General features: G+C 43.1%; 1 protein-coding gene across 1 annotated transcript; it reads left to right on the forward strand.

The window, feature by feature from the left end:
* The first annotated feature begins 240 nt into the window (after window positions 1-240).
* LOC139413809 (protein-glutamine gamma-glutamyltransferase 2-like) lies at window positions 241-25,267 on the forward strand. Its single transcript, XM_071161585.1, has 13 exons — window positions 241-549; window positions 6,491-6,670; window positions 11,882-12,100; window positions 14,154-14,272; window positions 16,817-16,945; window positions 17,131-17,308; window positions 18,910-19,045; window positions 19,254-19,357; window positions 19,678-19,917; window positions 20,227-20,502; window positions 22,327-22,487; window positions 23,013-23,149; window positions 24,839-25,267. Exons 1-13 carry the CDS (start codon window positions 540-542, stop codon window positions 24,987-24,989), a joined length of 2,040 nt encoding a protein of 679 aa, XP_071017686.1. The 5' UTR covers window positions 241-539; the 3' UTR covers window positions 24,990-25,267.

Here is a 25,267-nt window from a genome sequence, read left to right on the forward strand (position 1 = left end):
GAAATTGTTGCATGTTGAGTTTAGAATTTTGTTCAGTATATTTCCTATAAGTAAATTGTATTGAGTTTATAATTTTGTTCAGTATATTTCCTATAAGTAAATTGTATTTTGACATTGATGTACATTTTATTCCTAACATGATGACTAAATGAAAATGTCTTCCCCATTCCCTATTGTCACACATATGTATGCAGGAAATTGTGCAACTATTGTATATTACGAGGTCGCTACAAGGTCAATAGAGTGAATGTGGATTTTTCTGTGTGAGTGCGTGCGTGCTTGCTCATGCATGTGAGCACGCGCACGTGGGCGTTCGACGGAAGAAAACCAACACGCCCAGATGACTTCCCAGCGCACGTTATGCATTATATCGTCAGCTTGCGCAAAATTGTGAAAGGAGTCGACTTCCAATGGATTTTGGTGACGCGCATGACCACTACAAATATGACTTTCGTTCACAGTCAGAGTAGCTGCGCAGAGTAGAGAATACTTTCAACAGCCTAATACAGACTATTACCTAGCAGTACGTCAACGCGATAATGGCTCACGGTAAGAATTTAATAACTGTTTGAAATAGTTTTTTTGCAATGTTTTATTGAATGTGTTGTATCTCTGTAAATCTTCTCTCTAGTACGTGCATAGCATTATTGAACATTTGAACATGACTGTGAATTACATTTTTGAGTTTCATCAGCAGTATAACAACTATTGCATTTTTTTTTCAATATCAACGATAAACTTGCATCATGGTCTACAAAGTAGACAGTGGCAGATCATTTAAAATAGCTTATCATGTTATGTTATTGCTTCCTAAAATAAATACTTCCTTGCAGGACTGAGCAATATGCCAGAATATGTATCTAAATATTTGAAGCATTTAGAGGATTTCAATATTACCTTAAAAGGCTGGTGAACAATTGATTTGTTTAGAAAAAAAATCTCAAAACTGAAGAGCAAAGTAAAACCTGATCCATCCCTTCACTATGGACCAGGGTTTTCCAAAATGGTCCTCGGGACACCCTGGGTGAACCTTTTGGTTTTTGACTCTGTTTGGGACACCCTGCTATGGACAAATGATGGCAAATAACTTACCGGTAGCTGGTTTCTTTTACGCCTGCTACATTAGGTTAGGTTGCCATTGAAGACCTTATGCAGCGGTGTCAATCACAATTTGCCTGAGGGCCACATGTGCACAATTTTTAAAATATATTTCCTCGCCATCAAAATTTACCCCAAATTGTAATTTTCCATTATTTTTGAAAAATTGTTTTCTCCCTGGCTGTCTAGCTTTCATTGAGGTGATTATCAGCGAGCTGGACACAGGCAAGAAACTGTATGAATGTAGACCCATGATTCTTTCTACACAGTTTCAATTTGGTTTTAGTTATTTTAAGGTATATTGAGTTTTATTTTATCCCTCAAAGAAATAATACAAAAATAAATATACTACATAGCCAAAAGTATGTGGACACCAGCTCGTCAAACATTTCATTCCAAAGTCGTGGGCATTCATATGGAGTTGCCCCCCCCCCCTCTTTTGCTGCTGTAATAATCTCCAATCTTCTGTGAAGGCTTTCCACTAGACGTTGGAACAGATCATTTGGCCCAAGCCAAACCTTTTTAACCTTTTGAGAGGGCAGAGGTGCTGTCGCACTTTCTTCACAACTGTGTGTATGTGTGAACCATTTTAAGTCTTTAGTGATTTGGACACAGAGGAACTTGAAGCTCCACTGCATCCCTGTCGATGTGGATGGGGGCAATCAGTTCCTTGGTCTTACTGACGTTGAAAGAGAGGTTGTTGTTCCGGCACCACACTGCCAGGTCACGGACCTCTTCCCTATAGGCTGTCTCATCGTCGCCGGTGATCAAGCCTACCACCGTCTTGTCGTCAGCAAACTTGATGATAGTGTTTGAGTCATGCGTGGCTACGTAGTCGTGGGTGAACAGGGAGCACAAGACGAGACTAAGCACACACCCCTGTAGGGCCCCCATGTTGAGGGTCAGTGTGGCGGAGGTGATGTTGCCTACCCTCACCACCTGGGGTCGACCTTAAGGAAGTCCATGATCCAGGTACAGAGGGAGGTGTTCAGTCCCAGGGTTCTCAGCTTGGTGAAAAGCTTAGAGGGGACAATGGTGTTGAACGCTGAGCTGTAGTCAATGAACAGCATTCTGACAACTGCACCAACCAAAACTGTCATCCAACATCTAAAAGCTGGATGGGGTGAGAACTTCTTTTCACATTGCCAATGCTGAAACCATAACCACTAAATGACAGCTTAACTTAACACGCTGTCTATAGGCCACATGTCTTAACAGAACCAAATGTAATTTCTATATATATAAAGGCAGCCTTTTATTTTTCTGGCTCATTTTTCTGGCTCACTGATGACACAAGTGTTGTCTCCCAGCTTGTCAGCTAACCATAAGCTTTAGCCTAGTCGTATGCATCTTTAATGCATCTGAGGAATGTGTTTCAGAGGGAGTTAAGTGTTGCTAAGGGAACTTTGGGCTTTTAATAGCAGACAGCAGCTGTAACTGCAACCAGAAACTGTGGCTAACTTAATTTGTCCTTGGAATGATTTTGCGAAGCCCCTATGAACCCTTTCAAACCTTTTACACCTTGCACACACACACACACACACACACACACACACACGCACACACACACACACACACACACACACACAAGCACGCAGACACAAGCACGCAGACACATACAGACAACGCTGAGAAGCACGCACACACATACAGACAGAGAAAGAGATGTTTATTTTTGTTTTGTTTATTATCTATTTCACTTGCTTTGGCAATGTAAACATGTGTTTCCCATGCCAATAAAGCCCCTTAAATTGAATTGAATTGAGAGAGAGAGAGAGCTCTTACCGCTTCATTCGTGACTAGGCTGGATAGGTTGCTGTTAATAGCTGAGAGAACGTATCTATTTTTTTTACTGTACCTGCTTCTGTGCATTTTTTCCTGACTAGGATCTTTCATTGCCCCAACCTTATTGGGTTTATTCTGGCCCAGTAATTCTGCTTGGCCTATAACAGGACACTTGATGTGGTGTTGTTCAAGTTTAGTAAACTGGAAGCAAAACAGGGGAGTGTAAGTCTAGAGTGATGGCATGGTGGAGATGGTGACCTCATGGTAGTAGCCTGCTCAATGGAAGACACCCCCTCTACACACATAGCTCACTTTGCTCTCTGTCCGTAAATTTATTTTTGCACTATTCATGTTTGTGACAGACTGTAATACATTGCTGTCTTCCCAGTGCAATAGAACAAAGAAAAACAACAATAACTACACCTTAATTACAGAAACCGTTCCGTTTAAATTCAGACTGCACATTATCTTACATCAGCTTTCATTCCGCAATGCGAGAGTGTCTAATAAAAATGCATTTTATTTGATACCAACTGTGTAGTTCAAGAATGAAACGCAGCAATAACTACACTTTACCATTACATTGATTGAGCCTGCGTTGTTTGGACTGTGTTGTCGAAAACAACATTTTAGTTGTTTATCTGCTATCAATCTGCCTAATGGTCTCCAGATTCTAGGTTTGTAGTCCTGTTGCCTCTAGCTGTGGAAAAGCACAAGTTCCCAGATGCTTTATGACTGAGGAAAATAGGCTTATTGACAACTTAATTTCTCTTTAGGATGAAAGAGCTGGACTGGAGACTTAAGTTTGTCTCCTTTGAAATACCACTTTTCTTCAACTACAAGGTGTAAAACACATGGTTGGTCAAATGTAGAAGATACACTATCCAGATGTTCCTACAGAAATGGATTTGTGATACATGTAGTCAGGGTTGGGTAGGTTACTTTTTAAATGTAATATGTTACAGTTACTAGTTACCTGTTAAATTATAATCAGTAATGTAACTTTTGGATTACCCAAGCTCAGTAACATAATCTGATTACTTTCATGTACTTTCCATTTACTTTTCCCTTAAGAGGCATTAGAAGAAGACAATAAAGAATATTTTGGTGTGTCATCATAGAGGTCTCTGACTTGTGGTCAGACTCACTCAGATGGAACAAATTTAAACACCTTTTTTTCAATTCTGATTGGAATGTCATTGAGAAAACAGAACTGTGGCATAATGTATGTTTTTCTCTCGCAAACATTTTTCTCTCGCAAACACATTATGAAATTAAAGTAATCCATTAAATAAAAATCTAGTTTTTAAAAAGTATATGTAATCAGATTTTTGTTGTTATAGTAACTGATTTGTTTGCATGTAAGTGATTACATGTAATCAGGTACTCCCCAACCCTGAATGTAGTTCAAAGTAGCACTCTAACATTATTCAAGAAGTAGTACACTGGAAATAGGGTATATAAGCACCCTAGGGCAAGCAACCTTTTAAAGCTTGAGCAATATTCCTTTGATTGCGTAATATGGCAATCAGAGGTAACATAATTACATATAAGCCGTTTGATGTTATTAAATTCTTTCTGAAATATATGTCATTTTGTCCTATAAGAAATTGGAATAAGTTAGTGTTGACAATGCAGTTCTAAAGTGATTGGTGAAACAAGATGGTGTACTACTTCTTGAATAATGTTAGAGTGCTACTTTTAACAACAACCAGTCGTGTCCTAAAGAAGCCAGATGACTGTAAATAGGAAATCAGAGGGTGGGATCTTATTCACACACCGAGCCCTGGGGACAAGGAGGTGTACAGTATTTGCTTGCACATTCACTGCTCATTCATGTTTTCTTGTTTTCTCTCTTGTGAAATACTTCCCTTTTTTTTAAATGAATCAATGAAAGAGTTCAAGTCTGTGTCTCAATGGGTTGGTGTAGTATTTACCCACTAGTGGTACTTGAGTAAATATAGTTCCCAAGATAGTTATTTGCTAAGCAGCATTTCCTGTCTGAAGGATTCCTATGATTTTTACGGCAATACAAGTGTTTCTGTTACACAACAGGTAAGATTTTTTCTCTTTCCACTCAACAACAGGAAGTGAACTCTTACGGTAAGTTTAAATAACAATGAATGTTCTTGGATTCATGCCTGCTGCCAGAGATAAGATGGCAGAAGGTCTGGAAACAATTTGCAGCAGTCCTTTAACCATTTGTCTAAGGCCTATGTACCACAAGTTAATTCGACACCCTTAATGATTTAGCCATGCATACGTTTTATTCTATAGGCTATAGACTTATTAATATGATTAAGTATACCATAGCTTATGTACATTTTCTTTCAAACTAAAACCGCTCAAGCAGTCATTTTGACAGCTCATGTATAAGAAAAAGGTAAAGTCACGTCCCCTCCGTCCTTGACACTTGGCACTTATAATGATGTTTAGGCTTTACTGATGTTTTCATAATTTGACCGCACGTCTTGCTGACCATGCGTCTTTGTGGTTGGGGTATTTTATTTATTTTGTTGTTATAAAAATAAACTGTTGCCGTGTTCCAACATATATGCTTATTTTCTCCAGTGATAGGGAGATAGCGATACAAAAAGCTAATGTTGAGGAAACAGGTGGGCCGGCTGACTAATAAAGCCCAACTAATTACAACAAACTAAAACAGGTGATACCAATAAACACATAAGAAGGGGGAGGAAAGAAATCCGTGGCAGCTAGTAGGCCGGCGACGACGACCGCCGAGCGCCACCCGAACGGGAACGGGAGCCAACTTCGGTCGGACTCGTGACAAATGTTGTGTTTTTTGTGTGTTTATGTTTTTACATACAGTATATCCTATAGTAAAATAAACTAATGGAAATGCTATGGTGTTCTAATTAAAAAAAAATATATTCCAATGTTACCTACGACCTTCATAAACACAACCAAATTATTGTTTTTGCAATAGCATATCTGAAATGTTCTCAATTACACTGTTAGAATGTTGGAGTCAGAATGACTGCTCGTTAGCTTGAGGCCCAGTGGTTCTAGTGTTAACAGACATTTAGAAGACGCTCTTTCTGTAAAAACACGTAGTCAAAGAGCTGGACAGCTAGCATAAAAACAAGCAACTCTCCAGAGGTCAGTAGAACACTTCATTGTAGTGCTAAAAATAGAATTAAGCGCAACAATACAATGTAAAGCAACTTTTATAGACATTTCCAGAGTAGTAGTGCCATTGGCGGTGAGAGGAAGGGGTGGTCTACTTGGAAGGAACCAGCGTTGAGAGTTGGGGAGACAGTTTGAAGAGGAAGGTCATCAGTCTATCTAAAAACAGGTATAGACACAATTGTCTTAAAAGCAATGGGGGAGTTTGGTCCACCACTGAGGCACCATGAAAGAGAAGACAATCAATCGATAAAATAATATTTGTATAGCACTTTTGACGAACACATTTGTCAGAAAGTGTAAAGCCTTATTATACTGAAGACTGGACTGACACCCCCAAAGAGCAAACAGAGGAACTGTGGAGCAGGATTGTATTCCCTTGTAACTGGCTGGGTAGATAGTCAATTCTGAGGTAATTCTACTCACTGTTTCCTTTCTCTCTCTCTCATCCATCTCCCAGCACTGGACATTGCCCGATGGGACCTGGAGTGTGAGTTCAACAACACAGACCACCGCACAGAGCTCAACGGGGTGGAGCGCCTCATCGTGAGAAGGGGCCAGTCGTTCACCATCAACCTGCACCTCCGCTCGGGCGTCTACCAGCCTGGAGGCAGCGCCCTCGACCTCACCGTAGAGACAGGTACTGTGTTATCCCTGGGTTGTCGACTAATCAATTCCATGTGAAAAGCACTAGATAAATGTTGTTGAATTTTTATTAAATCCTAAAGGTTAATCTTTATTAAAACATAAGATCATTTCAGTGTTTCCCCAAGATATTTCCAAAAGCATGACAAAAAGGGTCCCAAAATAAACATCTATGGTTCCTGACAACAGAAACTGAAGCCTGGGCAGGGTGAGTAATGGTAAACGAGGCAGGGTAGAGTGTCAGCTAGCTAACTGTTCTGTAAGAGTCAATAGTCTTCTCACTGATAATTGGAGCAGGATCAAACAGTTTCACTATCCTCTAAACAACATTAGACCTCAACATTAGCTTTTTGTATCGCTATCTCCCTATCACTTGAGAAAATAAACAAGTTCCCTGTGCCAATAGAAACACACAATTAGGCGTTGCCGTGGTACTTTTAACATTTCCTAACAGACACGACCCAGTAAAATAGTGCTTTCCACTCTGTACTCAAAATCTAAACAGAAACCCAGTTCCAAAATCTTTGCCATGAGCTCCAGTGAATACTTCGTTCAATTCTTCCTTGATTGAATGAAGACAGTCTATTGGGCTGTAACCGATAAATCTCAAGTCTAAATCTTAACTTCCCTGCAAGTTTGAAAATACCTCATGCATGTGCTGCTGCATAGTGTGTAACACTATAACAACATACTCTATGCTATATTTTGCTATTGTTTTAACCCCTTAAAGTCTAAGGCCTTTTTTCACGACCTGTACATTTTTGGCTTCTACAAGCATTCCTGTAATAGGAAACATCCACATGTATTCACTAGAGCTATCCAATAAGTCGATTTTGGAACTGGCTTACCTGTTTAGATTTTGACCAGAGACCCAGTCTGTAATACCTTCATGTTTCAAGCAGACCACCATAGTCCCTGTGCCCAAGGACGGCAATGTAACCTGTCTAAATGACTATCGCACCGTAGCACTCACATCTGTAACCATGAAATGCTTTGAAAGGCTGATCATGGCTCACATCAACACCATCATCCCAGACACCCTGGACCCACTCCAATTCGTATACCGTCCCAACAGATCCATAGATGACGCAATCTCTATTGCACCCCACACTGTCCTCTCCCACCCGGACAAGAGGAACACCTATGTGAGAATGCTGTTCCTCGACTACAGCTCAGTGCTCAACACCATAATGCCCTCCAAGCGCATCACTAAGCTGAACACCTCCCACTGCAACTGGATTCTGGACTTACTGACGGGCTGCCTCGAGGTGGTGAGGATAGGCAACAACACATCCACCACGCTAACCCTGAACACGGGGGCCCCTCAGGGGTGTAGTGGAGCAGGTCAAGACCTTCAAGTTCCTCTGTGTCCACATCACTAAGTAATTAACATGGACCAAACACACCAACACAGGCATAAAGAAGGCACGACAATGCCTCTTCCTCCTCAGAAGGCTGAAAAGATTTGGCATGGGCCCTCAGATCCTCAAAGTTCTACAACTGCACCATTGAGAGCATCTTGACTGGCTGCATCAATGCTCGGTATGGCAACTGCTTGGCATCCAACCACAAGGCGATACACAGGGTAGTGTGTACGGCCCATTACATCACTGGGGCTGAGCTCCCTGCCATCCAGGACCTCTATACCAGACGGTGTCAGAGGAAGGCCATGAAAATTGTCAAAGACTCCAGACACCCAAGTTATAGACTGTTGTCTCTGCTACCGCACAGCAAGCAGTACCGATGCACCAAGCCTGGAACTAACAAGACCCCGAACAGCTTTTACCCCCAAGCAATAAGACTGCAAAATAGTTACATGGAATATCTGTATTGGCACTTTTTGCACTGACTATTTTGACTCATCACATACGCCAGTGTTTCCTACCTCCGGTTCTCCAACAGCCCAAACACACCTCATTCAACTCATCGAGGGCTTGATGATTAGTTGGCAAGTTTAATCAAGTGTGCTTGTCCAGGGTTACAACAAAAATGTGTACTGTTGGGGTATACTGGAGGACCAGGGTTGGGAACCACTGACATACGCTGCTGCTGCGGTTTATTAAAAATCCTGATGTCTAGGCACTTTACCCCTACCTATATGTACATGCAGTGCATTCGGAAAGGACCCCTTCCCCTTTTCCACATTTTGTTATATTACATCCTTTTTCTAAAATGTATTACATTGTCATTCTAAACACAATACCCCATAATGACAAAGCAAAAACAGTTTTTATTTTTATTTCAATTGGGCCAATTTATACAGTGCCTTGCGAAAGTATTCGGCCCCCTTGAACTTTGCAACCTTTTGCCACATTTCAGGCTTCAAACATAAAGATATAAAACTGTATTTTTTTTGTGAAGAATCAACAACAAGTGGGACACAATCATGAAGTGGAACGACATTTATTGGATATTTCAAACTTTTTTAACAAATCAAAAACTGAAAAATTGGGCGTGCAAAATTATTCAGCCCCTTTACTTTCAGTGCAGCAAACTCTCTCCAGAAGTTCAGTGAGGATCTCTGAATGATCCAATGTTGACCTAAATGACTAATGATGATAAATACAATCCACCTGTGTGTAATCAAGTCTCTGTATAAATGCACCTGCACTGTGATAGTCTCAGAGGTCCGTCAAAAGCGCAGAGAGCATCATGAAGAACAAGGAACACACCAGGCAGGTCCGAGATACTGTTGTGAAGAAGTTTAAAGCCGGATTTGGATACAAAAAGATTTCCCAAGCTTTAAACATCCCAAGGAGCACTGTGCAAGCGATAATATTGAAATGGAAGGAGTATCAGACCACTGCAAATCTACCAAGACCTGGCCATCCCTCTAAACTTTCAGCTCATACAAGGAGAAGACTGATCAGAGATGCAGCCAAGAGGCCCATGATCACTCTGGATGAACTGCAGAGATCTACAGCTGAGGTGGGAGACTCTGTCCATAGGACAACAATCAGTCGTATATTGCACAAATCTGGCCTTTATGGAAGAGTGGCAAGAAGAAAGCCATTTCTTAAAGATATCCATAAAAAGTGTTGTTTAAAGTTTGCCACAAGCCACCTGGGAGACACACCAAATATGTGGAAGAAGGTGCTCTGGTCAGATGAAACCAAAATTGAACTTTTTGGCAACAATGAAAAACGTTATGTTTGGCGTAAAAGCAACACAGCTCATCACCCTGAACACACCATCCCCACTGTCAAACATGGTGGTGGCAGCATCATGGTTTTGGCCTGCTTTTCTTCAGCAGGGACAGGGAAGATGGTTAAAATTGATGGGAAGATGGATGGAGCCAAATACAGGACCATTCTGGAAGAAAACCTGATGGAGTCTGCAAAAGACCTGAGACTGGGACGGAGATTTGTCTTCCAACAAGACATTGATCCAAAACATAAAGCAAAATCTACAATGGAATGGTTCAAAAATAAACATATCCAGGTGTTAGAATGGCCAAGTCAAAGTCCAGACCTGAATCCAATCGAGAATCTGTGGAAAGAACTGAAAACTGCTGTTCACAAATGCTCTCCATCCAACCTCACTGAGCTCGAGCTGTTTTGCAAGGAGGAATGGGAAAAAATGTCAGTCTCTCGATGTGCAAAACTGATAGAGACATACCCCAAGCGACTTACAGCTGTAATCGCAGCAAAAGGTGGCGCTACAAAGTATTAACTTAAGGGGGCTGAATAATTTTGCACGCCCAATTTTTCAGTTTTTGATTTGTTAAAAAAGTTTGAAATATCCAATAAATGTCGTCCCACTTCATGATTGTGTCCCTCTTGTTGTTGATTCTTCACAAAAAAAATACAGTTTTATATCTTTATGTTTGAAGCCTGAAATGTGGCAAAAGGTCGCAAAGTTCAAGGGGGCCGAATACTTTCGCAAGGCACTGTATATATATATATAAATGAAATATTACATTTACATAAGTATTCAGACCATTTATTCAGTACTTTGTTGAAGCACCTTTAGCAGCGATTACAGACTCAAATCTTCTTGGGTATGACGCTACAAGGTTGGCACACTTGTATTTGGGGTAGGTATTATGGCAACGCCTACTTGAGTGTTTCTATTGGCATTGGGAACGTGTTTATTTTCCCCAATGGTCATTGTGAGTAAGAAAAGGAGTAAGAAGTAAGAAAAGGAAAAGCTAATGGTGAGGTCGAATGTTGTTTCAAGGAAAGGGAAACCGTTTAAGCATGTTCAAATTTTCAGTGATAACGCTATTGACTCTTAGGGGTATACTGGAGGACCAATAGTTAGCTGACACTCTACCCTGTCTCCTTTACCATTACTCACCCTGCCCAGGCTTTGGGCTTTGGTTCTGTTGTCAGGAACCATAGATGTTGTGTTGGGGACACTCTCTGTCCCGCCTTTGGAAATATCTAGGGGAAAACACTGAAATGATCAGATGTTTTAATCAAGATGAATGTGTCAGATGTAAGTAACAGTCATAAGAGGGGTGGAGTGGCCATTGTACAGACCACAGCCGTTTCTACAGTATCCACCAGTTTGAGAACAGGAAGAGGATCACTCCACAGGAAAGCATGTGTCCTATCAAAGATAAGGCTATCACAGTGAAAGTTAAACTATTTTTTCATGGGCTGTAATATAAACTTTAATACACAGAACAGCCAAGGAAGGAATCTAAGTTGTTTCAGCATGCTGCAGAAAGCAAAGGGGTTAAAAGGGGTGATTATTTGGCCTTATGCCCAGTCTGAACACAATGGAATTTCAGTTCAGGCAGTTTATTTTAACGGAGGTCACTTGAAGGAGGCTGAGTTTCCATCGTCTTTGATCCCTGTGGAATTGTCCACCATTTTCCAATGTTCTCGCTGAAGGGTTTGGGAATAGTATGTCAATTGTACAGTCTGGATTATGAAAATGTTTCATGTGTGACCTGAAAGCATCTGTGTGCTTCATATTTTTCATAATACAGTAAAGAACGTAATTCTTATAAAGGACAGCAACTTCTGTCGAGGTCGTGACTTTTGTCAAGGCCTATTTAAAACCCCACTTTAGACTATTGAGATCCATTGACACATCTCATGACAAAGAATGACAGAATAGCTATGGCCAATATTACGTTCCCTCCAATGGTAAAATAAGTAGGTAAGCTCTAGTGTTTTGGCATTGAAGTGCTTTACATCATCCCTAGTCAAGTGTTCCATTTTTAACCCTTTCTCTTCTTCATGTCCTCTACTAGGTCCCCAGCCCTCTGAGCAGTATGGTACACAGGCCTCCTTTGGGCTGACAGACCAAATCGATACCTCCCGCTGGAGCGCCGCCATCACCAGTCCCCCCGGGAACATGGTGTCCCTGTCCATCTGTTCCCCCCCGGACGCGCCCATCGGACGCTGGCGCCTGACTCTGGGTCAGGGGGGCAGTGTGGACTTTGTGCTGCTCTATAACCCCTGGTGCACCGGTAGGTAAACATTCCATACATCATTCTGTCTGCGAGTATAGTAGGGGCTATGCATAGTTGAGTGGAATGCCTTAAGAGTAATTCACAGATGCAGAGACAAGACATAGCTATGCGGAATGTGTTGACAGTTGGAAAAATAGCTTGAGCCGTGCTGAGAATTCGAAAAGTAGGAGAGCCAAAAGTCCAATATTTTAGAACATGTAGGCGTACATGTTTTGGACTCTGATAGGCGCTTTAGATGTCTCTGTTACAAAGACAGCATAACCAATGGAGGGATGCAGGCTTACAGGAAGGATCCCATAGTTGGGAGAACAGGATGGCATGGATGGATGGTAGTTTTGGAAAGAATATGATGATCATGCAATGGAGAATGGGGTAGATAAGTATTTTCCAGTATCTCTAAATGTTTAGCCCTGTCATGTGCTGTATCTACAATACATCTTACCTTAGACATTTTGTTACCTTAGACATCAAAGTAAATAGACAGCAGATAGTCTCATTAAAGAGTACTCTCAAACTTTTGTATCATTTCAGCCAGTAGATTTGAAAGTGGTGCTCACGAGCCAAAAGTGGTCCCCATTTTTTGTGTACTAATTCATCCAATTGCTTACTACATCCACTCCGTATGATATGTAACATCCTGAAAAAACAATACGTTTTATTTTTTGGCAATTCGTATTATATGTTACAAATCCAATTCGTATTAGAATGTTATGAATTTGTTGTACTGTGGTAGAAAAACAACAAAGAAAAAACGAAACAACTAACCGTAACTAACTCAAAACAATATCCCATAAAACCTGAAACAAATGGGAGCTCTGGACTGGGGACCGTCACCTGAAGCTCTGGACTGGGGACCGTCGCCTGAAGCTCTGAACTGGGGAATCACACTGGAGGCCTGATTGCGTGTGGCCGGCACAGGTGGCACCGGACTGGTGACACGCACCTCAGGGCGAGTGCGAGGAGCAGGCACAGGACGTACCTGACTGGGAAGGCGCACTTGAGGGAGAGTGCGAGGAGCAGGCACAGGATGTACCGGACTGGGGACACGCACTTCAGGGAGAGTGCGAGGAGCAGGCACAGGACGTACCGGAGTGGGGACACGCACTTCAGGAAGAGTGCGAGGAGGAGACACATGACGTACCGGACTGGAGAGGCGCACTTGAGGCCAGAAGCGTGGAACCGGCACAGGTTGCACCAGGCTGCTAACCGGATCCTCTGGTCTGATGTTGAGCAGAACACACTTGCACAACATCTCTCTCATCTCACTCTCTCCCAACTTCGCCATTGCCTCCCCGCCAGCTCCTTGGGCTTTCTGTAGCCGCGAACCCTGTCATCATCGCTGTCCTCCATCATCTCCTTCTGTCTGTCGCCAAGGAAGGGTTTCGCATCTCCCCATCACTTCTTCCCATGTCCAGAAATCCTTTCCTCTTTGGGCACGCTGCTTGGTCCTGGTTTGATGGGATATTCTGTCACGATCGTCGTAATAATTATCAGACCAAGCTGCAGCGCGATATGGTTTCCACATCTAATTTATTAGAAACGCACAAAGCAACAAAGAAAGAATGAAACAAACAACGAACTGTAACTAAGAGGTGTAACATACACTAACTCAAAACAATATCCCATAAAACACAAGTGGAAAAAATGCTACTTAAATATGATCCCCAATTTTTTATTATTTTATTTTATTTGACTAGGCAAGTCAGTTGCGCACTTGAGGCCAGAAAAGTCTTATTTTCAATGACGGCCTAGGAACAGTGGGTTAACTGCCTGTTCAGGGGCAGAACAACAGATTTTTACCTTGTCAGCTCAGGGGTTTGAACTTGTCCACCGCTCTAACCACTAGGCTACCCTGCCGCCCCAATTAGAGACAACGATAGCCAGTTATATTGAAAATAAGTTGTCATTTAATAAGCCCAATGCATTTTGAAATACTGTTGCCTACTGCAAGCAGATAATGAGGCACCCTTTATTCCATTCAGCCTTTTGAGACCTTGTCTTTTTCTATGGAGGACGATACTTTATCCCTGTATTATTTATGTCTCAACAGGTGATGCGGTGTACATGGACAGTGAGGAGAAGCTGAGGGAGTACATCTTGGCTCAAGATGGTATCATCTACCGAGGCGGCTGGAAATACCCCATCCCTACACCTTGGAACTATGGCCAGGTACCAACAACAGCACAGCTCTGATTGTTGTATAAACAGCCTCCTTGAGGAGAGACAAACCAGAATTTGGCGGTGGCAGTGATAAAGGCTTGGCTTTTGAATTTGGCTTACGCTTACCCTGACATCAAGAGATGTATGTTGAACTGCTTTCCATTGTAACTACTGTACTGTGCACTTTCAAAGGTGAGATCATGCTGCCACATAGTACTGTATATTTAGAGATGTAGGATCTTAATTGATCACCTTGTTACAGGAGAACTTTCCTGCAATGCAGAACATTAAAAACTTGTAGTGTATTTGAGGTTTAAAAGGCTTCTGAAGTTTATAATTTCCATTTTATTCTTATGAAAGAAATGATCAACCCCTACAAAAATATCCAATAATTATAATCCACATAATAATTCACATTTCCTGTTGCTGCAGGATTATTTTCCTGCTGTAGGATACCGGCTCAAATTAAGATCCTATTTGCATGAGTGGCCTGACAAGTTTTTGTTCTATATTTGGTATTTTTTTGTTTGGTCTGGTATGGTTCCCAATCAGAGGCAGCTGTCAATCATTGTCTCTGATTGAGAACCATACTTAGGTAGCCTGTTTTCCCACTCTTGTTTTTGGGTGATTATTTTCTGTGTCTGTGTTTTCCACACGGAATTGTTTCGTTTTCATTTTGTGTAGTGTTCAGTTTTAATTAAAAATATGACTAAAACTTACCACGTATTGGTCCGATGGGGGGCACACGGGGAGTGTGGCTAAGTCAGGTAGGAGACCTGAGCCAACTCCCCGTGCTTACCGTGGCGAGAGGTGGACCGGGAAGGCACCGTGCTATGCTGTGAGGCGCACGGTGTCCCCAGTGCGCAGGCATAGCCCGGTGTGCTACATCGCAGCGCCTCGTATAGGCCGGGCTAGAGTTGGCATCGAGCCAGAAGAAATGAAGCCGGCTCAGCGCATCTGGTCTCCAGTGCGTCTACTCGGCCCGTGGTACATGACACCAGCCCTACGCACGGTGTCCCCAGTTCGCCAGCACAGCCCAGTGCGGTCTGTTCAACCACGCCGCACTTGCCGGGCTACGGGGAGTATCCAGCCAGGACAGGTTGTGCTGGCTCGGTGCTCGAGACCTCCAGTGCACCTCCACGGTCCGGTCCATCCGATGCCTCCTCCACGCACCAGGCCTCCTGTGGTAGCAGAATGTCTCTCCGTCTCCTCCCTCCAGGTGCTCCCGCCTGTCCAGCGCTGCCAGAGTCTCCCTCCTGTCCAGCACTGCCGGAGTCTCCCTCCTGTCCGCAGCTGCCGGAGTCTCCCTCCTGTCCGGAGCTGCCGGAGTCTCCCTCCTGTCCGGAGCTGCCGGAGTCTCCCTCCAGTCAGGAGCTGCCGGAGTCTCCCTCCAGTCCAGCGCTGCCGGAGTCTCCCTCCAGTCTCCCTCCAGTCAGGAGCTGCCGGAGCCGCCCTGCCGGAGCCGCCCGTCAGTCAGGAGCTGTCGGAGCCGCCTGTCAGTCAGGAGCTGCCGGAGCCGCCCCTCAGTCTTGGCCTACAGGAGATGCCGGAGTCGCCCTTCACGCCGGCGCTGCCAGAGTTTTCCGCCTGTCCAGTGCTGCCGGAATCTCCCGTCTATTCGGGGCCCGCTGTAAGGGTCGCCAGTCCGAGGTCGGCAGTCCCCTCCAAAGGCGCCACTTAAGTAGGCCAAGACTATGGTGGAGTGGGGTCCACGTCCCACGGACAGATGCCCACCCAGACCCTCCACTATGTGGTTAGGTTTTGCGGCCGGAGTCCGCACCTTTGGGGGAGGGGGTGGGGGGGTACTGTCACGTCCTGACCTTAGTTCCTTTTGTATGTTTCTATTTCAGGTTGGTCAGGGCGTGAGTTGGGGTGTGCATTCAATGTTTTTGTTCTATGTTTGGTATTTCTATGTGTTTGGCCTGGTATGGTTCCCAATCAAAGGCAGCTGTCAATTGAACCATACTTAGGTAGCCTGTTTTCCCACTCTTGTTTGTGGGTGGTTGTTTTCTGTTTAGTGTATGTCACCTTGCAGAACTGTTTTGTTTCTTCCATTCACTTCGTTATTTTGTTTTGTGTGTTCAGTTAATAAATTAACATGGACACTTACCACGCTGCGCATTGGTCCAATATTTCATACTCGTCGTCAGATGACGAAGAGATCCGTTACAGAACTGTTGACTGGTAAAATCCAATTGAGGCTATTTTCTTTCCACATCAAGATGCTTCCATTGGTTCAATCTGTGTGTAATTGACAGATCATGATAATCCTACTGAGATGGTGAGACCAAGGTTCAATTGTTGATACAGGTCATTATCTACTTGGTGTGTGTCATAGTTGCATATCGTGCACACTGTTTATGCATATGACTGGCGTTCAGCTTTACTAAACATTTGCACATGATATTTTCAGGAAAGAATCAAAGACGAGAAGCAAACTTCTAATCCTTTGATCTTTATTCGATCTTTTGCTCACCTTTGCATGCTTAGTTCCCTTTTGAAAATAAATAGCAGGTTGATTTGACCTTGTGTGGTTTTCTGTGTGTGATGTAGTTTGAGGATGGGATCCTGAATGCCTGTCTGAGAATCCTGGATATGAACCCGAAGTGCCTGCGTAACCCTGGGAAAGACGCTTCAGGGAGGAGAAACCCAATCTATGTGTCCAGAGTTCTCAGTGCCATGGTGAGATCACATCAATCGGTTTCACATCCTGTCATGCACTGCATTACACACTGCAGTTCATACAGTAGAATAGAATATAAAATATACACTTGAACATATAGTAGATGGCAAATAGCAAGTCTCAATATAACAACAAAGCTGAATGTGAAATGAAGAGCCTGACCATTGTTGTCCATGTCCCTCAGGTGAACTGCAATGACGACAAGGGAGTCTTGCTGGGCAGGTGGACTGATGACTATGACGGCGGGGTGAGCCCTCTGTCATGGAAGGGTAGTGTGGAGATCCTCCGGAACTGGGACACAAATGCCTGTCAGCCTGTGCGCTTTGGCCAATGCTGGGTGTTTGCAGCAGTGGCCTGCTCAGGTTAGACATGAATGCATAGACATTAAGACTGAGTTTTTTACACACTGTACCGTTATATTATGTGAGAGACATTCTGTCCCCTTTTTCTATTGCACAAGACACCTTTAGTAACACATTCATCACTAAGATAAGGGCTCTGGGTCTAAACACCTCCCTCTGCAACTGGATCCTGGACTTCCTGACGGGCCGCCCCCAGGTGGTAAGAGTATGCCACGCTGATCCTTAACACTTGGCCCCCTCAGGTGTGTACTTAGTCCCCTCCTGTATTCCCTGTTCACCCACGACTGTGTGGCCAAACACGACTCCCAAAACCATCATTAAGTTTGCTGATGACACAACAGTGGTAGGCCTGATCACCAACAACGATGAGACAGCCTATAGAGAGGAGGTCAGCGAACTGGCAGTGTGGTGCCAGGACAACAACCTCTCCCTCAGTGTGAGCAAGACAAAGAAGCTGATCGTGGCCTACAGGAAAAGGCGGGCCGTACAGGCCCCCATTAACATCGACGAGGCTGTAGTGGAGCGGGTCGAGAGTTTCAAGTTCCTTGGTGTCCACATCACCAATGAACTACCAATGTCCAAACATACCAAGACAGTCGTGAAGAGGGCATGACAAAACCTTTTCCCCCTCAGGAGACTGAAAAGATTTGGCTTGGGCTCCGAGATACTCAAAAGGTTCTAAAGCTGCACCCTTGAGAGCATCCTGACCGGTTGCATCACCGCCTGGTATGGCAACTGCTCTGCATCTGAGCGTAAGGCGCTACAGAGGGTAGTGCGAACGGTCCAGTACATTGGGGCCAAGCTTCCTGCCATCCAGGACCTATATAAATTAATAGGTGGTGTCTATTAATAGGCGAAAGTCCATAAAATTGCCAGAGACTCCAGTCACCCAAGTTATGGACTATTTTCCCTGCTATTGCACGGCAAGTGGGACCTGACCGCCAAGTCTAGGACCAAAAGGCTCCTCAACAGCTTCTACCCCCAAGCCATAAGACTGTTGAACAATTCATAAAAATCGGCATCGGATCATTTCCATTGATCCCCCCCCCCCCCTGTACACTGCTGCTACTCGCTGTTTGTTTGTTACCTATGCATAGTCACTTTGCCCCCACCTACATGTACAGATTACCTCAACTAGCCTGTACCCCTGCACACTGACTCGGTACCGATGCCCCCTGTATATAGCATCGTTATTCTTATTCTTTTAGCCTACTTGGTAAATATTTGATTATTCTTGAACTGCGCTGTTGGTTAAGGGCTAAGGGCTTGTAAGTAAGCATTTCACAGTAAAGTCTACACTTGTTGTATTTGGCGCATGTGGCAAATAAAGTTTGATTTGTTTTGATTCTATGAATCGGGGGGCAGGTAGCCTAGCAGTTAAGAGCCTTTGGCCAGTAACCAAAAGGTTGCTGGTTCGATCCCCAAGCCAACTAGGTGTCCCCTTGAGCAACTTTACCCAAATTGTTTCTGTACATCACTGGATAAGACTGTCTGCTAAATGACCTAACTGTAAAATATTTATAATGCCATATGTTAGACCTGTAGTAGAATAGTTGATGAGTAGTATTGGCTAACTGTACATGATTTATGTGCCCTCTCAGTATCACGAGCCCTGGGCATTCCTTGTCGACTGGTCACCAACTACAATTCAGCCCACGACACCAACAGTAACCTGGTGATAGAGCGCTACGTGGATGAGAACGGACAACTTGTTCAGAAGTCCAGAGACATGATATGGTGAGACCTCAGGAGGACTATCAAATTGGTGGATTTCCACTCAGACAAATTCAATACAGAGCTAGCCATGTATTTGTTCATGCTTTTTGCCAACAATCTGGAAATAGTCAAGGCATTCCGGAGGTTGGGTATATGAGCAAATGTCCTTCTCTTGTAGCAGACCGTCTGGAAATGGTTAAGGGGTTACTATGGTTGTATGTCTTTGTAGGAACTACCACTGCTGGGTCGAGAACTGGATGACTAGACCTGACCTCAAACCAGGTTTTGACGGCTGGCAGGTCATGGACCCCACACCACAGGAGAAGAGTGAAGGTGAGGCCTAGATGGTATTGACAATAACCCCAACTACAATAACCCCAACTACAATAACCCCAATTACAATAATCTCAACTACAATGATCTCAACTACAATAACCCCAACTACAATAACCCCAACTACAATAACCCCAACTACAATAATCCCAACAATTTCAGAATAGCCCATAAAATGGCATGACCCCAATTCATATGTGTATTGATTCCAGAAAACTCCTGAATTGCTTGGATTTTACTAGAAGTGATAAGGATATGGCTTCAGATATGTCATAAAAACATGTCATTTTCAGTTCGCTCACAGATTGTCCTTCTTTCAGGGGTTTACTGCTGTGGCCCTATCCCACTGAAAGCCATCAAGGAGGGCGAGCTCACCGATAAATATGATGCCCCATTTGTGTTTGCGGAGGTCAATGCTGACGTGCACACCTTTATGAAGCGCAAAGATGGCAGCACGAAGAAGATCATCAGCTCCGTCCATGTGGGGCTGAAGATCAGCACTAAGAGCGTGGGCAGTGATAGGAGAGAGGACATCACACACCTGTACAAGTACCCTGAGGGTAGGGAGATTCACTATGACACCACTGTAACATGCCACCAGGACACACCAATGTCACATTACACCACAATATGCCACCAAGAGAGCAGATAGGAAAGTCACATATTCTTTCTTAAGTATTTGAAGTAGTCTGTTCATTATATGTACAATCAGATAAAGTATGGAGCTTCAAAATAAGAAATATATGGTGAAGTTCACTAAAGACTACGTTGGAAACAAGTTCTTATTCTTCCCTAAATGTGTCAGAATGTATCAGAGTTCATTTACAGTATATGAAAGCATGTATAACTTTTGCTTTCTGTGCCCCCAGGTTCTGACGAGGAAAGGGAGGCCTTTACAAAAGCCAACCACCAGAACAAACTACTGCAGCAGCAAGACAATGCTGGCCTGCTTATCGTCATCAAGGTTTCCACGGAGATGAGAAAGGGCTGTGACTTTGACGTGTTTGCCGTGATTACAAACAACACGCCCAATGAGAAGAAGTGCCGTCTGGTGTTCGGCTCCAGAGCTGTGTCCTACAACGGTATTCTGGGAGAGAACTGTGGGTTCAAAGACCTGCTGAATGTACAGTTGGCACCTGGAGAAGGTCAGTTGGCTTTGTATAATGGAAAGTTTTGTGTATATATACACTGCCTTCGGAAAGTATTCAGACCCCTTGACTTTTTCCACATTTTGTTAGTTTACAGCCTTATTCTAAAATTGATTACATAGTTTTTCCCCCTCATCAATCTACACACAATACCCCATAATGACAAAGCAAAAACAGGTTTTTAGAAATGTTGGCTAATTAAAAAACTTAAACATCACATTTACACAAGTATTCAGACCCTTTACTCAGTACTTTGCTGAAGCACCTTTGGCAGTGATTACAGCTTAGAGTCTTCTTGGGTATGACCCTACAAGCTTGGCACACCTGTATTTGGGGAGTTTCTCCCATTCTTCTCTGCAGATCCACTCAAACTCTGTCAGGTTGGATGGGGAGCGTTGCTGCACAGCTATTTTCAGGTCTCTCCAGAGATGTTCGATCGGGTTCAAGTCCGGGATTTGGCTGGGCCACTCAAGGACATTCAGAGACTTGTCCCGAAGCCACTCGTGCATTGTCTTGGCTGTGTGCTGAGGGTTGTTGTCCTGTTGGAAAGTGAACCTTTGCCCCAGTCTGAGGTCTAAAGCGCTCTGGATTAAGTTTTCATGAAGGATATATCTATACTTTGCTCCGTTAATCTTTACTTCTATCCTGACTAGTCTCCCAGGCCCTGCCGCTGAAAAACACAGCATGATGCTGTCACCACCATGCTTCACCGTGAGGATGGTGCCAGGTTTCCTCCAGATGTGACGCTTGGCATTCAGGCCAAAGTGTTCAATCTTGGTTTTATCAGACCGGAGAATCTTGTTTCTCATGGTCTGAGAGTCTTTAGATTCATTTTGGGAAACTCCAAGCGCACTGTCATGCTCCTTTTACTCAGGAGTGACGTCCGTCAGGCCACTCTACCATAAAGGCCTGATTGGTGGAGTGCTGCAGAGATGGTTGTCCTTCTGGAAGATTTTCCCATCTCCACAGAGGAACTCTAGAACTCTAGTCAGAGTGACCATCGGGTTATTGGTCACCTCCCTGACCAAGGCCCTTCTCCCCCAATTGCTCAGTTTGGTCGGGGGCCAGCTCTAGGAAGAGTCTTGGTGGTTCCAAACTTCTTCCATTTAAGAATGATGGAGGCCACTGTGTTCTTGGGGACCTTCAATGCTGCAGAAATGTTTTGGTACCCTTCCCCAGATCTGTGCCTCGACACAATCCTGTCTCAGAGCTCTACGGACAATTTCTTCAGCCATTCTGACATGCACTGTCAGCTGTGGGACCTCATATAGACAGGTATGTGCCGTTTCCAAATCATGTCCAATCAATTGAATTTACCACTGGTGGCCTCCAGTCAAGTTGTGGAAACATCTCAAAGATGATCAATGGAAACAGGATGCACCTGAGCTCAATTTCGAGTCTCATTGCAAAAGGTCTGAATACTTTTGTAAATACATTTTTTTTTTAATAACATTTGCAAAAAATTCTAAAAACCTGTTTTTGCTTCGTCATTATGTGTAGATTGATAAGGAAATTGTTTTATTTAATCCATTTGAGAATAAGGTTGTAACGTAACAAAATGTGTAAAAAGTCAAGGGGTCTGAATATTTTCCAAAGGCACTGTATATGTGAGAGGGATATACTGTAGCTCATTTAGAGTTTAAGACCGTGTATGGAGTTATCTTTTCATGTTGTTTTATGTCTAATGCTAATTCGTGAATGTGTGTCTGTGTGCATTGAAATCATGCTGTCCAGTGTTCTATGTATCTGCTTATGTCAACGTGTCAACATCCTGAGGAATTGGATGGTGTCTCACTTTCTCTGCTTTATGTCTCGCTCCAGAAAAGAGGGTTGCTCTTAGGATGAACTACTCCAAGTATGCAGAGAATGTCACTGAGGACAACCTGATCCGTCTGGCGGCTCTGCTCCTAGACTACGGTACCCAAGAGGCTTACCTCGCTGTGAGGAACGTCGTACTGGTTAACCCTGAGATCAAAGTCAGGGTATGCCCACTGCTCTCACTACTTTAACACTTTACAAAACACAAGAATACAGTGATTAACATGAGTATTAAGTATACTTATTGCAGCAACCTCAGTGGAGTACTCTGACTAGGGAATCAAAAACGTTCAAGCATTTGGTCCCAAGCCAAGGATGCTAACCACAGCTCCAAGAGAACTAAGTTGCTTGGAAGTACTCATGCCAGGACAGAGTTCACAATGTGAAAGAAGAAGAAGCTGGCATTGCAAGCTTGAGTGTGATTATCAGAGATATCAAATTAAAATCCTACATCTGTAGCTAAAGACATCCATAGATAGTCAAGATATTTATCTAAACTTTCATAAAAAATTATCAACTGTCTTATGTCAACATGTGTCAACATCTGATAAATTGTTTGAAAGAACCGTTCCAGCTGGCATTGCAAGCTTGAGTGTGATTATCAGAGATGGAGCGTTCTCCGTGTTCGCCTAGCCAATGAAATGCAATATGTCAAAGCATTAAGAGAATTTATGTTCCCTGATATATAGATCCTTGGGGAACCCAAAGAGAACCGTAAGCTGGCGGCTGAGATCACCCTGCAGAACCCTCTCCCAGTACCGCTGCAGAACTGCTGCTTCACCGTGGAGGGGTCCAATCTCACTGGAGGACAGGTCGTCACTGAGAGGTAGGAGGGAACCATGACAGGGTGACGTTTATTTCCAAACGGGACTGTTTACAGATCAAGTGCATTGACCGCTAAAAGTAACAACAGGAGTGTAAATAGGACCTATGAGTGAGGATCAAAGCAACAATTACATGTAATGTTTGCCAGGGATGTCTAAAAGAATATGTATAATTCATAGACAAATAATCAATCATGTTTTAGTCACCAAGTGGTGCATGTCCATGCCTTGGTGGAGTTGGAGGTGTTCATGACAAAGGAAATGTATGTTTTCTAGCAGACTCACAATAGTGCTTACATGTCAAAAGCAATCTTACTAGTGTTAAGTGGGATACTGAATTCCCAGCTGTGTACAATTCAAGCACACTTAAACTATCCAAGAGTTTTGCCAAGACCACAATTTTATGAATCTTCTCAAAAAATGTTTTGGATTTGGAAATTAACACTTTCACATCAAAGACTAGGAAGTTCGCTGAACGGAAGCTGACTGTTTTACCAGGTCGTGATCATTTGCCTGGATTTATTCAGTATTTATAATAATAATTTGACTGTGAGAGTATCGTTTTGTCAGAGTTGGTTTTCCAAGCATTCAGATGGTATAAGGGCACACACGGGAGGCAGATGGCTTGAGTCTTTGATATTTATTATAATCCAAGAGGGTAGGCAAGAGAATGGTCGTGGACAGGCAAAAGATCAAAACCAGTTCAGAGTTCAGGAGGTACAGTGTGGTAGGCAGGCTCGAGGTCAAGGCAGCCAGAATGGTCAGGCAGGTGGGTACAGAGTCCAGAAACAGGCCAGGGTCAAAACCAGGAGGACTAGCAAAAAGATAATAGAAAAAGCAGGCGCACGGGAAAAACACGCTGGTTGACTTGAACAAACTGGCACAGAGAGACAGGAAACACAGGGATAAATACACCAGGGAAAATAAGCAACACCTGGAGGGGGTGGAGACAATCGCAAGGATAGGTGAAACAGATCAGGGCGTGACAGATGATTGTGATGAGTTGTGGGTTTGGTTGGCATGTGACTGCTAGATGTTTGGCTCAATGTGGTGTTAAACAATCGAGACGAGAATATGAATGGATTTGTTCATAAAAACAGTTTTGAATGAGTTTGTCGAGCTTCTAAAACATAATTAAATATCCTATACTATAATATGGTTATTTAGCACATGCTTTAATCCAAAGAGTTTTCTAGTTCAGACATATATCTATGTAGAGAACTATGGCTGATGCAATACATACACAGTCCTTGCTGGTCAGCTCAGCAAAATCATTACAATCACACTAGGATCTAAATTTGAGCCAGCTTACTACAGAGGGAAAATAATCCTGCACCAACAGGAAATGTGAATTATTATGTGGATTATAATTCATGGATATTTTTTGTAGGGGTTGATCCATTTTTCATTAGGGCAAAACAAGTCAGAAATTACAAAATGGACATTACACACTTTATAAGCCTTTTTAAAACTAAAATACACTACAGGTTTGCATTTCAAGGCTCAGAAACAAAAGAGTGATCAAATGAAGATCCTACATCTGTAGCTAAAGACATCCATAGATAGTCAAGTTATTTAACTAAACTTTCATGAAAAATAATCAACTGTCTAAATATGTATGCTGGGAATGTAGTGTGATAGTGTTACAGTAAATGTAGATAGAGTAACTTCTAAATATTTACCCTTCTTAGACTTAACTCCACGGTGGAACCTGGGCAGGATGCCAAGGTCAAAATCTACTTCACGCCCACCCACTCGGGCCTAAGGAAACTGGTGGTCGACTTCGATAGCAATAAGTTGTGTCACGTCAAGGGCTACAGGAACGTCATCATCGGAAAATAGAGGACCCACCCTGAGCCTACACTCCAGAAAACCTGATGAGAAAGAAGCCTTGTTACGAAATCTTTGCAAAGAAACATATTGCCGTTCTCATAGATATATCTCACTTATCACCTATAGTTTTATGCATTTATACATTTTATAGGATGTTTAAATATTTTGCATGGAAAGCTTTGAGTTGTAATACTTTCACATTTTTGCATATTGGTGTCAACACATTTATATTGTAAATGTACAATATAGTGCTACAGACCTTTTTAATAAATACATGGAAAATAACA

This window comes from Oncorhynchus clarkii, chromosome 7, assembly GCF_045791955.1.
Source record: "Oncorhynchus clarkii lewisi isolate Uvic-CL-2024 chromosome 7, UVic_Ocla_1.0, whole genome shotgun sequence".
NCBI lineage: Eukaryota > Metazoa > Chordata > Actinopteri > Salmoniformes > Salmonidae > Oncorhynchus > Oncorhynchus clarkii.

Excerpts from the sequence above, each read along its gene's own strand:
- LOC139413809 (XM_071161585.1), top strand. Across the intron at positions 19,358-19,677 it reads ACCACAGGAGAAGAGTGAAG|GGGTTTACTGCTGTGGCCCT; the intron begins GTGAGGCCTAGA and ends TCCTTCTTTCAG. Across the intron at positions 22,488-23,012 it reads ACCCTGAGATCAAAGTCAGG|ATCCTTGGGGAACCCAAAGA; the intron begins GTATGCCCACTG and ends CCTGATATATAG.